We start from the raw sequence: 13,752 nt of genomic DNA, 5'->3' as shown, positions 1-13,752 counted from the left end.
CCAAATTATTCGTTCAGGGTACTGCCTAGAATTGACATCTACCCCCCCCAAACATTCCACCCAGGCAACGCCCAATGTCACAAGAACATTCCACGTTACTAAAACAGGAGGTAATCTCCCTCCTACAAAAACATGCGATAGATGAAGTCCCCGCCAATGAGCAAAATTTAGGGGTCTACTCCCTATATTTTCAGATACCAAAAAGAGACGAGACTCTACGACCTATTTTAGATCTCCGGCCTCTAAACACATACATACATTCGGACCATTTTCACATGGTAACACTTCAGCAGGTACTTCCGCTCCTCTCCCAGAACGACTTTCTCACCACACTGGACTTGAAAGACGCATACTTTCACATTCCGGTACACCATCCTCACAGAAAGTACCTCAGATTTGTAGTGGACGGGCAACACTACCAGTTCAAGGTGCTCCCCTTCGGGGTCACAACAGCACCAAGGGTATTCACCAAGTGCCTAGCGGTAGTGGCGGCACACCTCAGAAGACAACACATTCACGTCTTCCCATATTTGGACGACTGGCTAATAAAAGCCACGTCCTACAACCAATGTGTACATCACACCGCCACTACAATCCAACTACTTCACCAGCTAGGTTTCACGGTGAACCACCAAAAGTCCCAGCTAATACCATCCCACACAAAGCAATACCTCGGTGCCACCATACACACCTCAAAAGCCATAGCCTACCCCAATCCTGCCAGGATTGCAAGCATTCAGGCTTTGCGTCAAAGATTCATACCTCAAGACTCTCTCCCAGCAAGAGTGTTTATGCCACTAATAGGGATGATGGCCTCTTGCATTTTCATAGTGCCCCATGCAAGACTCCAGATGCGTCCACTCCAAGAGTGCTTAGTGCGCCAATGGAACCAGGCCCAGGGGCAACTGACCGATCTGGTGTTGGTAGACGGTCGCACCCATCGCTCTCTGCAGTGTTGGAACACCACAAATCTTTCCAGAGGTCGACCGTTCCTGGACCCGGTTCCACAAATAATCCTAACAGACGCATCGCTCTCCGGCTGGGGAGCTCATCTATTACACCTCACAGTGCAGGGCACATGTACGCCGCAACAAAAGTTACTCCACATCAACCATCTAGAGTTACTGGCAATCTTTCTAGCCCTAAAATCCTTTCAGACACAGATTTTAGGCAAGGCAGTCCTTATTCGCACAGACAACATGACGGCCATGTACTACATTCAAAAACAAGGCGGCACACACTCTCCACAGCTCTCTCAACTAGCACAGAGCATATGGAGATGGGCAATTCCACACAAAATCTTTCTCGTAGCCAAACATGTGCCAGGAGTCCAAAACACCATAGCAGATCTGCTCAGCAGACAGACGCAGCAGATCCACGAGTGGGAACTTCACCCGCAGGTTCTTCACCCGTTCTTTCAGATGTGGGGGCATCCACAGATAGACCTCTTCGCCACCCACGAAAACAAAAAATGCCCAAGCTTCGCCGCCAGATACCCATACCCATTGTCCAAAGGCAATGCGATATGGACGAACTGGTCAGGCAAATTTGCGTATGCCTTTCCACCTCTCCCACTAATTCCATTAGTGGTGCGAAAGCTACAACAGCACTCTCTCACACTGATTCTAGTAGCTCCAACATGGGCCAGACAACCGTGGTACACCACGCTGTTGGAACTCTCGGTAGTGCCACACCAAAAGTTACACCTCTCACCATGCCTCCTAACCCAAATCATGGAGAGATCAGACACCTGGACCCAGCTCAGCTCAACCTTGCAATCTGGCTCCTGACATCCTAGAAGTCGGATACCTTAACCTTCCCCCTGACTGTATGGACGTCATCAGAGAAGCTAGACGCCCTACCACTAGAGCCTGCTACGCGGCAAAGTTGAAAAGATTTGTTGTTTATTGCCATAACAACACAATCAACCCTCTAGACGTATCTATACAGCACATCATATGCTACTTGCTCCATCTACAAAGGTGTAACCTAGCATATACATCCATTCGGCTACACCTCGCAGCAATTGCCGCTTACCTACAAAACAGACAGCACCTATCACTTTTCAGAGTGCCTGCCATTAAAGCCTTCATGGAAGGCCTCAAACGAATAATTCCCCCCAGAGTACCACCCTCACCTGTGTGGAACTTAAATATAGTTCTCACAAGGCTAATGGGACTGCCTTTCGAACCTTTGCATAAATGCGAACTGCAATTTCTCACATGGAAAACAGCTTTTCTTGTAGCCATCACTTCCCTTAGAAGGGTCAGTGAGATACAAGCACTTACTATACAAGAACCTTTTCTCCAAATGCACCACAACAAGGTTGTCCTCCGTACCAACCCAAAATTCCTACCCAAAGTCATTTCCCCCTTCCATCTAAACCAATCGGTAGAATTACTGTTTTTTTTCTCGCAACCTCAAACTGTTGCAGAAAGGGCTCTACACACGCTAGATGTTAAAAGGGCCTTACTTTACTATATCCAGAGAACACAACCTTTCAGAAAGACCAAACAACTGTTTGTCTCTTTCTCTCCACCACACAAAGGCAACCCCATCTCTAAATCAGGGATAACTAGGTGGATTGTAAAATGCATACAGATTTGCTACCACAAGGCAAAACGAACGCTATCTGTTCCCCCTAAAGCCCACTCTACACGAAAGATAGGGGCTTCTATGGCTTTCCTAGGGAACATCCCATTAGATGATATCTGCAAAGCAGCTACATGGTCAACACTGCACACTTTCACTAAACATTACTGTGTAGATGTGCAAACCAAGCAACAAGCTAGTGTGGGCCAGGCTGTACTAAAAACACTATTTCAAACCACATAGATACCGGTGGTTTCCGCTAGGGTTTGGAACTGCTATATAGTCTATGCAAAAGTGTGTAATCTGCAGCTCATATGCCTCGAACGGAATATGCTACTTACCAGTATGCATCTGTTCTTGGCATGTAGAGCTGCAGATCTACACACGCCCACCCGCCTCCCCGGCTACCTGTATCTGTTCCAGTCTATCTTATTTAGATACAACACACATGGGTTTCTTCACTGTTATTGCTACGCTCCATCTTTCCCTGTTGGTGAAAAACAATCTGAGGATGGAGCCGAAGCCCATGCGCAATACGATCCAAGGGAGGAGTCACCGACCTCGTGACTTCCAGAGACTTTCCAAGAGGAAATACAAACTGCTAACATCCGGGCCCAACACCAGATGGCGATCTATGCAAAAGTGTGTAGATCCGCAGCTCTACATGCCAAGAACAGATGCATACTGGTAAGTAGCATATTCCATATATGTATGTGTAAATATATATATATGTATAACAGAGATATACACACACATACATATGTGTGGGTATATATATAGGTTTCACTTACCTGATATATGCTTAGATTTCCATGGCATATGCATGGTAAAGACTTGCCTGGTAAAGGCATTCCTAAAGACATGCGTGTTAACGTCATATATTCGTTATGTTGCCTTTTGCTTTAGTCCAATTCCTCCATATTCACCTCCTGGCTGTTAAATAGAATGTGCATTCTGGGTGCAAATGCATTTTAGCGAATCTACCAGTGTGAGGTATATGATGAAGTGAGGTAAACTTAGTATTTGTCAACTTTTTATTTGAAGAACAATTGATGTTAAATTGTAAGCATCTCAATTGTGATTTTCTTTTTAGATGCTGTATGTCATAAGCATATTCTTCACCTTCTGCCTGGCATGAGTAGTGACAGTGATATTGAGTGTGATACAGAGAATGAAGAGCAAGAAGACAGCACAACCTGCGATGGATTTAATGACACCTTCTCTGGACAGCCCACACAAGGTACGAGCAACAGGTTGCTCAATTGTACAATACCAAATTTCAGGTACCTTCAATTAAATCTTTTCTTTAAAGACTTTGTTCTCCAGCATTTGATTTTTCATAGACTTGTGTGCTTGAGTCATTCCCTGTTGCCAGGATGGGATCTACCAGTATATTTAAAATACTAATAATCTGAAAGAGACTATTCGTTATACATTCCCTACCTTAGAATTACCCCCAGGCGTCAGACTGGATCCGGATAATTTTTCTCTTAGCAGTACCCCTGCGCGTCGTTAGATGGCATCTGTGGACTCCGCTTCCGTCTTTGTGGTGGCCCGGGATGACATCACGATGACTACTTAGATGTCGCCCCTGCACGCTGACGTGAGTTCTTTCTTTTTTTGTGCCAGCCTAGCGCAGATCCGGAGAGAGCTTGCCCCTTAGTCATTTTTTGACTAACACTTTTTTTAATTTGTCAGCGTCTTTTTTGAGTCAGTCGACTCCTGGTGTAGAGGGATGTCCCATTGTCGGACCGGGTTCAAACCGTGCGAGGCCTGTAACCGCCTGATGTCTGTTACGGACCCTTACCTCATGTGTCTTTGGTGCCTGAATGCGTCCATGACCCGAAGTCGTGCTCCGACTCCCAGGCCATGAATCCGAAGTCTTAGCGGTAGTGGTCCCGAAAGTTTGTGGAGGCCCGGCAGTCGGCTCCGCGTCGCTCAATATCCCAGTCGAGACTCAGGTCTCGGGACCGGTTGTGGAACCACGACCATCATTCATCATCCAAGTCTTCGGGTCTTTGAGCAAGTCGAAGCACAAGAAGAAGGTGAAGAAGCAGCACTTCTCTTTGCCTTCTTCCTGTCGGTCGGTCGGCCGACGCGACGCGGTTCCCGTAGCGTCATCGCTCTCCTGCTCCGTCTTTGGAGTCTGCCTCAGGGATGCTCTGCGTTACCCTCCTTATCCCAGTCCCCGGCGCGTCCCCTGCCCAGCTTCAAGCTTTTTACGAAGTTCTTCATGACATCTTTGGGCAAACTCGAATGGGGGCCCTGGGCCTTTGATGCCGGGAGCTCCGACCCCGGCAGGCCCCCGAGGATCCAGGCCTGGATCCGGATCAACACTGGTTGACCACACCATACCTTCCCCGACGCCGATCCAAACGATGACACCCCCGTCTGTCGATGTCAGAACCGGCGCCGAAAGGTACGTTTGTGTTTCTGTTCATCCCTGATGTTCCTTTCAGGCCTGCTTGGCAACCAGAGGAGGGTGGGGAGGACTGGGAGGGGTCTGTGGACCATTTAGCTGAACCAGCTTGAGGAGCCGGGCTGGCGAGAGGACCTCGGTGATGCCAGTGGTCTGGATACCCCTCCCCCCCGACCTTGGCATGCTTTCTCTCCCTACTGTGGCTGAGGAGGGAGCGTCATATGCAGTGGTGTTGCGTACGGCAGCTGAGGCCTTGGGCCAGAAGCTTCCTACAGTGGCAGTCAGGACTAACCTCCTGACAGAGGTGCTTCAACCGCAGCAGCCTATTCTGAGCCCCTTCTGCCTTTCAATTTTTTTTTTTTTAAAACAGACTTTTATTAATTTTCATATAAAATCAATCTCATCCCCGCCGCCCAATACCTGGGCGATAGCAAGGATAAAAAAAAATAAGAACCATCAGCAGTCCAACAATCGCAGCCTAGACCCATATCTAACACTCCATAAGATATCCACTTTACCCTGCCGCCCACCATACATGTACCCTCCAATACAACATAGTGGGACATCAGTAACCCCACCCTCTCCCCTCTCTTACTCAAAAACATCGCCAAAAATCCCCCCCCCCCCAACCACCCACCCAAGCATGTCGCCAGCTACTAAATTATTCACTAAATCAGATGTACCTCGCAGTCCACCTCCCATGCTCTCTACCATACGGGACACAGCAATGAGTCGGACAAGAACATCGGGAAAAATCATCCCTCCTGATCCCACGAGCCAGGCATCTCCCCGCGTTCCACCCTCTCCCCCGCGGTGAAGGGTCGCTCAAGCGCTCCCTGCCACATCCCTCTCCTCCGAACTCTCCGCACCATCATCCGGAGGGTGTTTGAGCAACTCCAGAAGTGCAACCTATGCTTGCGCCATTTCCTGAGACTTCTCACTTCCACTACGCCGGGCCGTCTGTAACCTATAGTTCGCTTCACTCTCAGCCCACTTCACCATCTCTCTGTTCCACCTCACCAAACTAGGATTCTGTCTCGCCTTCTAATGGGAGGTAAGTTCTCGCTTAGCCAGGATCAACCCCAGATCTATAAATCGGCTAGTAACCTTGGTCTTAGTGGTGTGCGGAAACCAATGTAACAAGCAGAGTCAAGGCGACATCACTAGCTCTCTCTCTGTCACAGTCAGCAGGGCAGTCATCACCTCCCGCCAAAAGTCTCCCACCGCGGACAGTCCCAGAGCATGTGCAGAAGGTTCGCCCCACTCTAAGCGCAACGAGGGCAATCACCCGACCCCCCAAAGTACTCAGCAATTTTACCGGGGGTGAGATAGGCCCTATGAAAGATATAGAAATGGATTTCAAGAAGAAAACTGTGTGCTCCCATTCAGGGAAAAGACTATAAGCATTGACCTGTTGGGCGGCATTCACGAATAGAGTTGTCGAATTATTATTGTATGTATAAGACAGCGATACCCGGCCCCCGGGATGTGGGATCCGCTGAGACACGCAGTGATTGTCAGATACAAAGTAGCCGGCCCCAGGGTTGTAGGCGAGTAGATGTGTACGCCAACATGATTGTTCATTCCAAAATAAATTAATAAAAATTAAAAAAAAGATATAGCATTGGATGAGTTGGAACCTTGCATTCTGAGAACATTTCCACGGCCGCTCCACAATCTCCTCCCATGCCTTTTCTGCAATGGGTTCCCCTAGATCCGCCTCCCACTTGAGACGCAGCGCCGTCAGCGGTTTGCGCATGTCGCTCGTCATCCGACGGTAAAGGCAAGTCACCGCTTTAAAAGTACCCGCCGCCATCACCACATATTGGCAAGCGAGAGACATATCCGGCTCCCCCAGCCCACTGTGCCAATGCTTCCTGATGGCTTCAGACAGCGCAGCATGCAAAAGAAAGTCCCCCTGCGGTAGATCATGGCGCTCACAGAGGTCTTGAAAGGGAAGAAGACCTCCGTCCTCCTAGAGATCACCTATGGCCGTGACTCCCGCTACCTCCCAGGCCAGCAGATGACTCCAGTCTCCCTCATGTGGCAGCGCCTCACACATCCGCAACGGGATCTCAGGAGTATAAGGGGTCCCCCCATGTGTCCTCCTAATCAAACGTGCCCAACAATGGTGGATCGTTCCCAACTCCGGCGGCAGGAGGGTACCTCTCAGTGGCGCCCGCAGCAGCACGCAGGACAGAAGGTGCCAACTTGGGTCCGACCCGTCTTGTTCCTCCGGTCGCCTAATGTGACCCACCACCCATTTCGTGAACCACTAAAGTTGCGCAGCATGATAGTAAGCCTCAAAGTCCGGCAGCGCAAGGCCCCCCTCCGCCCTAGGCCTTTGCAGAGTGGCTAACGCCACCCTCGTCGGCCAGTTCCCCAGAGAAACCCCGTAATCAAAGTGTTCAGTTGTGCAAAGAGCCTGCTCGGAATCCAAACGGGGAGGGTCCCAAAATAATAAAGAAACCGAGGCAAGATGATCATTTTCACCAAAGCGGCCCTGCCAGCCACCGACAGCGGAAGGGTCCCCCAAAACTCAAAGCAGGCCTTTGCTCCCCGCACTGCCCGTCCCACATTACCCTCCAGCAGGTCAGCGGGGTCATGATAAATCTGTGTCCCCAAATATGGTAAACACCGGGGTTCCCATAAGACATCCCCCACCCTCGACTGATCCTGCGCCCCCGGACTGGTAGGGAACAGACAGGACTTATTCCAATTCACCCTGAGGCCTGCCACCCTCCCCAAGGTCTCCTGCAAAACTTACGCTCCCTGTAACGCATCCCCAGTATCCGGCAGAAACATAAGGAGATCTGCATACAGCGCTATGTGGTGTACTCTTCCCTCCACTACGAGCCCTGGGAAATACTGCCCCGACCTGGCGTGCGCAGCCATGGGTTCTATTGCTAGGGCAAACAATAGGGGGGATAGTGGGCAGCCCTGTCGTATTCCCTGAGCGTCCGTGCAGGCGCCAGAAAACAGACGTTACCGTGCAGTGGAAGCACTGTAAAGCAGCGCCATCCACTTCACAAAGTTTTCTCCCAATCCAAACTCTTGCAAAACATTAAAAAGGTAGGGCCACTCCAGACTATCGAAAGGTTTCTCGATATCAACCGCGAAAACACAGGATTCTTCCTTGTCATAGGAGTTAGACCCCAAAATGCGCAGGAGTCTGCGGACATACAGTTAAAGTCGCCACCCAGTAGCCAGGGAGCCAGTTAGCAAGAAAGGCATGCAAAAAAGGAGGACTGGTCGGAGTTCGGAGCATAGATACTACCCAAAACAATATCCCTACCATCTAGCCGCCCCGCAACCACCACATAGCGACCATCCGGGTCTATCATCTGTCCAGTGCACTGAAACAGCACCCCTGCTTGGATCCAAACCAACACGCCCCGTGCATATGCCGAATATGTGGTACAGAACATCTGTCCTCTCCAACGCCGCTGCAGTGCTAGCCCCTCCTGCTTATCCAGGTGCGTTTCCTGCAACAAGGCTATCTGCACCCCCCGCTGTTGAAGGTAAGCATGAATCATATGTCGTCGAGTCATGGTGTGCATCCCCCTAATGTTCCACGTTATACACTTTATTCCTACGGTGGCCGCCATAACACAGCACCATAATCACTGCTCAACCCATCTCTTGCTGTGACATGTTTGGTCCCACCCCCCCCCCACCCCCACCCCCTACCCCAGCATCCCAACTCCCCAAAACTAGTCCCCATCCAAACAAGCATAATAGTCAACCTTGCCATCGTGGATAGTGAAGCGTGAGCCGGCACAAGAGATCCAAAGCCCTCTCAGCTCTCCCCCGTCAAGTGTGAGCAACCCAACAGGAACCCCTCAAGAGCCCCCCCGGTGCAATTCCAGTAAAAGCAACCCACCTCCTCCCCTCCCACGCCACACCCCTGCCAGCAAATAGATCCTGGCGACAGTAAAAGCGCGTCCCGTCCCCCCGGGCAGGTCCCAATCAGCCAAACAAGTCCACTGTTTGCGGAGTTACCTCGGGCAGTTCAGTGTCTGAGTCCCCATTCGTGCTGGTAGCCGGGGAAGATCCGGACCTCTCCAACCCTCGGCTAGAAGCAGCAGAGGCCGGCCTGGAGCCATTCTGACTAATCGCCACTACCACCTGTACCGCTCTGTCGCGCTCAAGGCGGCTATCCGGTGGGGACAGGGACCCCGACGAACCCACGGCAACAGGAGCCCTCCTCTCCCCGACACTCCCCGATGGACTCCGCGGCGAGCCCGCCTGCGCGTCTCAAGCCAGTGCCACGCGTCCTGCGGGGTGGTGAAAAAGAGGGTGCTGGAGCCGTCTACCACCCGCAGTCGCGCCGGGAAGAGCATCGCATAGGGAATATGGAGTTGTCGTAGTTTCCTTGAGGGCGATGAAAGTGGCGCACTGCTTCTGGACTTCCCGGGTGTAATCCGGGAAGAGCATCACCATGGAGTTAGCAATCTGCAGGTGTTGTTTCTCTCGAGCTTGCTGCAGGAGGTGGTCCCTGTCCCGGTAATGCAGCAATCGTGCCACCATGGGCCACGGGGCCGCCCCCGGCTTAGGAGGCCTAGCCGGGACTCTGTGGGCTCTCTCCAGGGCAAAAAACGGGGATAACCCCTCCGGTGCTACCTCAGATCGGAGCCAGTTTTCCAGGTACCAGGACTGCGTCCTTCCCCTCCGCCCGTTCCGGAACACCTACGATGCGGAGGTTATTCCTGCGGGAGCGCCCCTCGCTGTCTTCCGCTCTCAGCTCCAGCACTCGCACCCTATTCGCCATCTGGTCCAAGGAGTGCTGCAAGGTGGTCACCCTGTCCGGTACGTCCGCCATCGTCCGCTCATTTGTCACCACCCGTTCAGGTCCACCCCAATAGTGTCTATCTTGGTCTCGAGTGCCTCTCGGGAGGCCGTGATGGCCTGCATTATGTCCCCCAAGGTAGGACCACACGAAGTCTCTGCCCCGGGGGTGTTTGGCACAGTGTCCTCGCCTCCAGACCGGTGTCCCCTGTCTTCTTCCTGTAGGACAGCAAATCTCCGCCTCCGTGATGTTCGATCCATCGCAACCGCACGTCCAGTGCCCCGGGCTGCCAGACATCCTCCTCTCCAGCCACTCCCAGCTACCAAAAGCAGGGGTACCTTCAGCACCACGCAAATATGGTGACCAGCGATCGTGGCACCAGCAGTCCCGAAGCGTCCAGGGGCAAAACCCGACACCCTCCAGTCATATGGGTGAACAGGGGCACTCCACACAGCTCACACTTCACAGGGAGCAGTCAGTATTCCGTCCGTGCTCCCCAGATCTGCACTCCTCCTCGACCCCCTGCAGCACTGCAGTGCCCTCCGTGGGGAGCCAACGGCCCACTTGCAGCCCTCCTAGTCACAACCGCCCCGGGGAAGGCGCCTCTAAACCACAGTTCATAGGCTCGAAGTACCCCGCCAGTCTTCCAGCGCCTGCCGTCTCCACGAGCACCATCACAGAGATCCCACTCTCGCCCCCAGGCAGGTCAGTGCGCCCCAAAGGTAAATTGGAGAGACAAAGCAGTACAAAAGGGGGTGGTGATGGACAGAGCATCAGAACCAATCAAACACTCACACCCAGTCAACAGATTTGGGTTTGATCCATCACCGTTCTTTACCCCACTCTGCCACCCCAGTTCAGACATGGCCATATGCAAATCAGTCTGATCCTGTGCCTCATGGGAACAGTCCAGCCCAAACTGATTTGCATATGGCCATGTCTGAACTGGGGTGGCAGAGTGGGCTAAAGAACGGTGATGGATTAACCCCAGATCAGTTGACTGGGGGTGAGTGCTTGCAATGTTCAACACTCCGTCCATCATTTCCTTTGGTTTTAAATTGGAGAGACAGCCAAGGTAGACACCAAGATCCCAGGCACCAGCAGTTCTAGTCGGCCCACAGGCACATTCCGCTACCAACAGCTAGGCCTGCTTCCAGTTACGGGATCCTCTCACCGCCAGCCGGCTCTCGTCACCCCCAATTTACCGTGGCCTCCACTTCTGAAAGCTTCCCCCAGCACAGCAAAGCAAGGGAAGGCAGGGGGCAGGCAACAGTCTTGCTCCGCCGGCTCACCAGTAGCGCCGCCACCTCAAGCACCGCGCCGTGCAGATCTCCGCACCCGGCCGTCACCAGGCCGCCACCTCAGGGCTAGTCATCAGCCCCCGGTCATGGCCCCTCGTCCGTGGAACTCGCCTCTGGGTCTGCTTCGTCGTCAGCCGCCCCCGCCTGTGTCTCTGCAGGGGACCACTCCCCAGTTTCCAGCGCTGCCAAGGGCAAAGTCCGGCCCTCAAGGAGCGACGGGCCACAGCACTCTCGACGGCCAGCCTCCGCCGCCCTCCTGCGGCACCGGTGTCAGTTACGCGCCGGGGAGAAATAGGAAGCCGCTCCCAGTCGCCAGCAGCCTGGTGGCCTCCGGGGCAAATTCCGCCATCAACAGCGAGGCCCTCGCCCAAAGAAGGGATCCTCTCGCCTCCTGCCAGCCATCAGCACCGCCAGTCAGCCGCGCCTCCCTCGTCTGGCCCTTCTGCCTTTCAATTAAGCTCTCAGGGACATCCTTCTGGGCACTTGGTCCAAGTCCAGCTCAGGGGCTCCTGTGAACAGGATGATTGTCCGACGCCACCGCCCGGCCCCAGGTGACCCACTTTTCTTCTCCCAACACTCCATTCCCGAGTGCTTGGTGGTCCAAGCCACGTCCTCTAAGAGCGCATTCCCCTCTGCTCCCGTAGATAGGGAATCCTAGAAGCTGGACCACCTAGGGAAGAAGATGTTTTCTTCCACCAGCTTAGCACTGCAGTCGGTGAATACCGCAGGCCTCTTGGGCCGTTATACCCATACAGTGTAGGATATGGTTGTGCAAGTGCTCCCTCAGTGCCCTGAGGAGGCCCGGGCCATTCTCACCCGCGCAGTAGTAGTGGGTAGAGATGCAGCCAAATTCACCATCAGATGTGGGCTGGATACCGCCGACTCACTGGGCAGAATGGTTTCCACGTCAGTAGCCCTGAGGTGCTACGCCTGGTTGAGGACGTCTTGTTATTCTGGGAATGACCAATCCACCTTACTGCTCATGCCCTTAGATGGCCTTCGCCTTTTCGGTGACAAGGCAGACTCAGCGCTCGAGCGTTTCAAGAATTCTAGGGCTACAGCTAGATCCTTGGGCCTCGCGGCGACCTTTCGCCCCACCCAGTATGCATTCTGCCCCTTTCGTGGCTACAGAAGGGGTTCCCCACCACGTTCGACCCAGTCTAACCGTCGGTTCATGCAAGCTGCCTAGCCTGTGTGTGGCCACTGACGTGGGACCCAGCGATGCAGGTCTGTGGGAGGGCCAGTACACCCATAACAGTCCTGCAGCAGCCTCTAAACCCTCCTAGTCCCACCGTTCAGAGCCACCAGAGGCCAGTGGGCTGCAGGATTCGCCATCACCTCCCCCACTGGCAAAACATCACGTCAGATAGGTGGGTTTTGCTGATAGTCGGAAGGCTCTACTCCCTCCCCTTCGAGACTACCCCTCCCTCCATGCCACCATCCTTCCATCGCATGCCGGAGGATCACTTGGCCCTTCTCTGCCAGTAAGTAGCATCTCTCTTAGCCAAGGGAGCTATCGAAAGGGTCCCTGTGCCAGAAGTAGGTTGTGGTTGCTACTCCCACAACTTTCTGGTACCCAAGAATAGGAAAGGCCTGCATCCTATCTTAGACTTCAGGGCCCTCAACCGCTTCCTCCAGAAGGAGAAGTTCAAGAGGCTCACGTTGGCTCAGGTCCTGTCTGCCCTCGACCCCGGAGACTGGATGGTAGCGTTGGACTTGCCAGCCCACAGGCATTACCTACGGTTCGCGGTAGGCCACAAACATTTTCAGTTTACCATGTTCCCCATTAGCCTTCCCAACGCCCCTCGGGTGTTCACGAAAGTGATGGTCACAGCTCTTCTGCGCAGATTAGGAGTTTCAGTCTTCCCCTATCTCAATGACTGGCTGTTGAAGGCAGGCTCGCCCCAGACTGTCTCCCAACTATGGCAGACCTCCTGCACTCGCTGGGGTTCACTATCAGCGTGCCGAAATCACACCTGATTCCCTCTCAGAAGCTCCTTTTCATCGGAGCAGTTCTGGATACAGCGCAGTTTCGGGCTTGTCCTCTTGAGCAGCGAGTCTGGGATATTCTGGCTGATACCGATGTTTCAGCCTCTATCCTGTATTTTGGTGAGATCCCTCTCCCTTCCCCTACCAGAGCTGACAGTGCTGACGGATTCGTCACTCTTGGGATGGGGCGCCCACCTGGGAGAGGTGGAGATCAGACATTTCTGGTTTCTGGTGGAGTCCGGTCTCAACATCAACCTTTTGGAGCTCCGGGCGATTCGTCTTGTACTGAAGGCATTCCTTCCTCCAATCAGAGGAAGAGTAGTGCAGGTGTTCACAGACACACCTCCACTATGTGGTACTGCAGCAAACAGGGCGGGGTGGGGTCGTGGACCCTATGTCAAGAGGCTCTTTGTCTCTAGACATGGCTGGAACATCAGGGCATGACCCTGGTGGGTCAACACCTGGCAGGTTCTCTGAACACCAGGGCAGACAAAAGCAGCCATCGGTGACTGGTAGATCACAAATGGTGTCTTCACTCAGAGGTGGTGTAAGGTCTCTTTCAACGGTGGGGAGAGCCTTGGTTAGATCTGTTCGCCACCAAAGAGAATGCGCAATGTCAGCAGTTCTGCGCTTTTGAATTTCCAAGTTGGCACTCGCTTGGG

General features: G+C 53.1%; 1 protein-coding gene across 3 annotated transcripts in view; it reads left to right on the top strand.

Annotated features, from left to right (window-relative positions):
- The window catches only part of TRIM37 (tripartite motif containing 37), a 1,106,152-nt gene that overhangs the window by 1,008,501 nt on the left and 83,899 nt on the right, over window positions 1-13,752 (top strand). For all 3 annotated transcript variants that reach the window (XM_085649381.1, XM_085649379.1, XM_085649380.1), the window contains exon 23: window positions 3,686-3,832. In XM_085649381.1, the coding sequence (XP_085505507.1) occupies window positions 3,686-3,832 (147 nt within the window). The remainder of the gene's footprint in view (window positions 1-3,685; window positions 3,833-13,752) is intronic.

The sequence above is a fragment of the Triturus cristatus genome, chromosome 3_2 (assembly GCF_964204655.1).
Source record: "Triturus cristatus chromosome 3_2, aTriCri1.1, whole genome shotgun sequence".
Taxonomy (NCBI): domain Eukaryota; kingdom Metazoa; phylum Chordata; class Amphibia; order Caudata; family Salamandridae; genus Triturus; species Triturus cristatus.
This window is presented reverse-complemented; position numbering and strand designations above follow the sequence as displayed.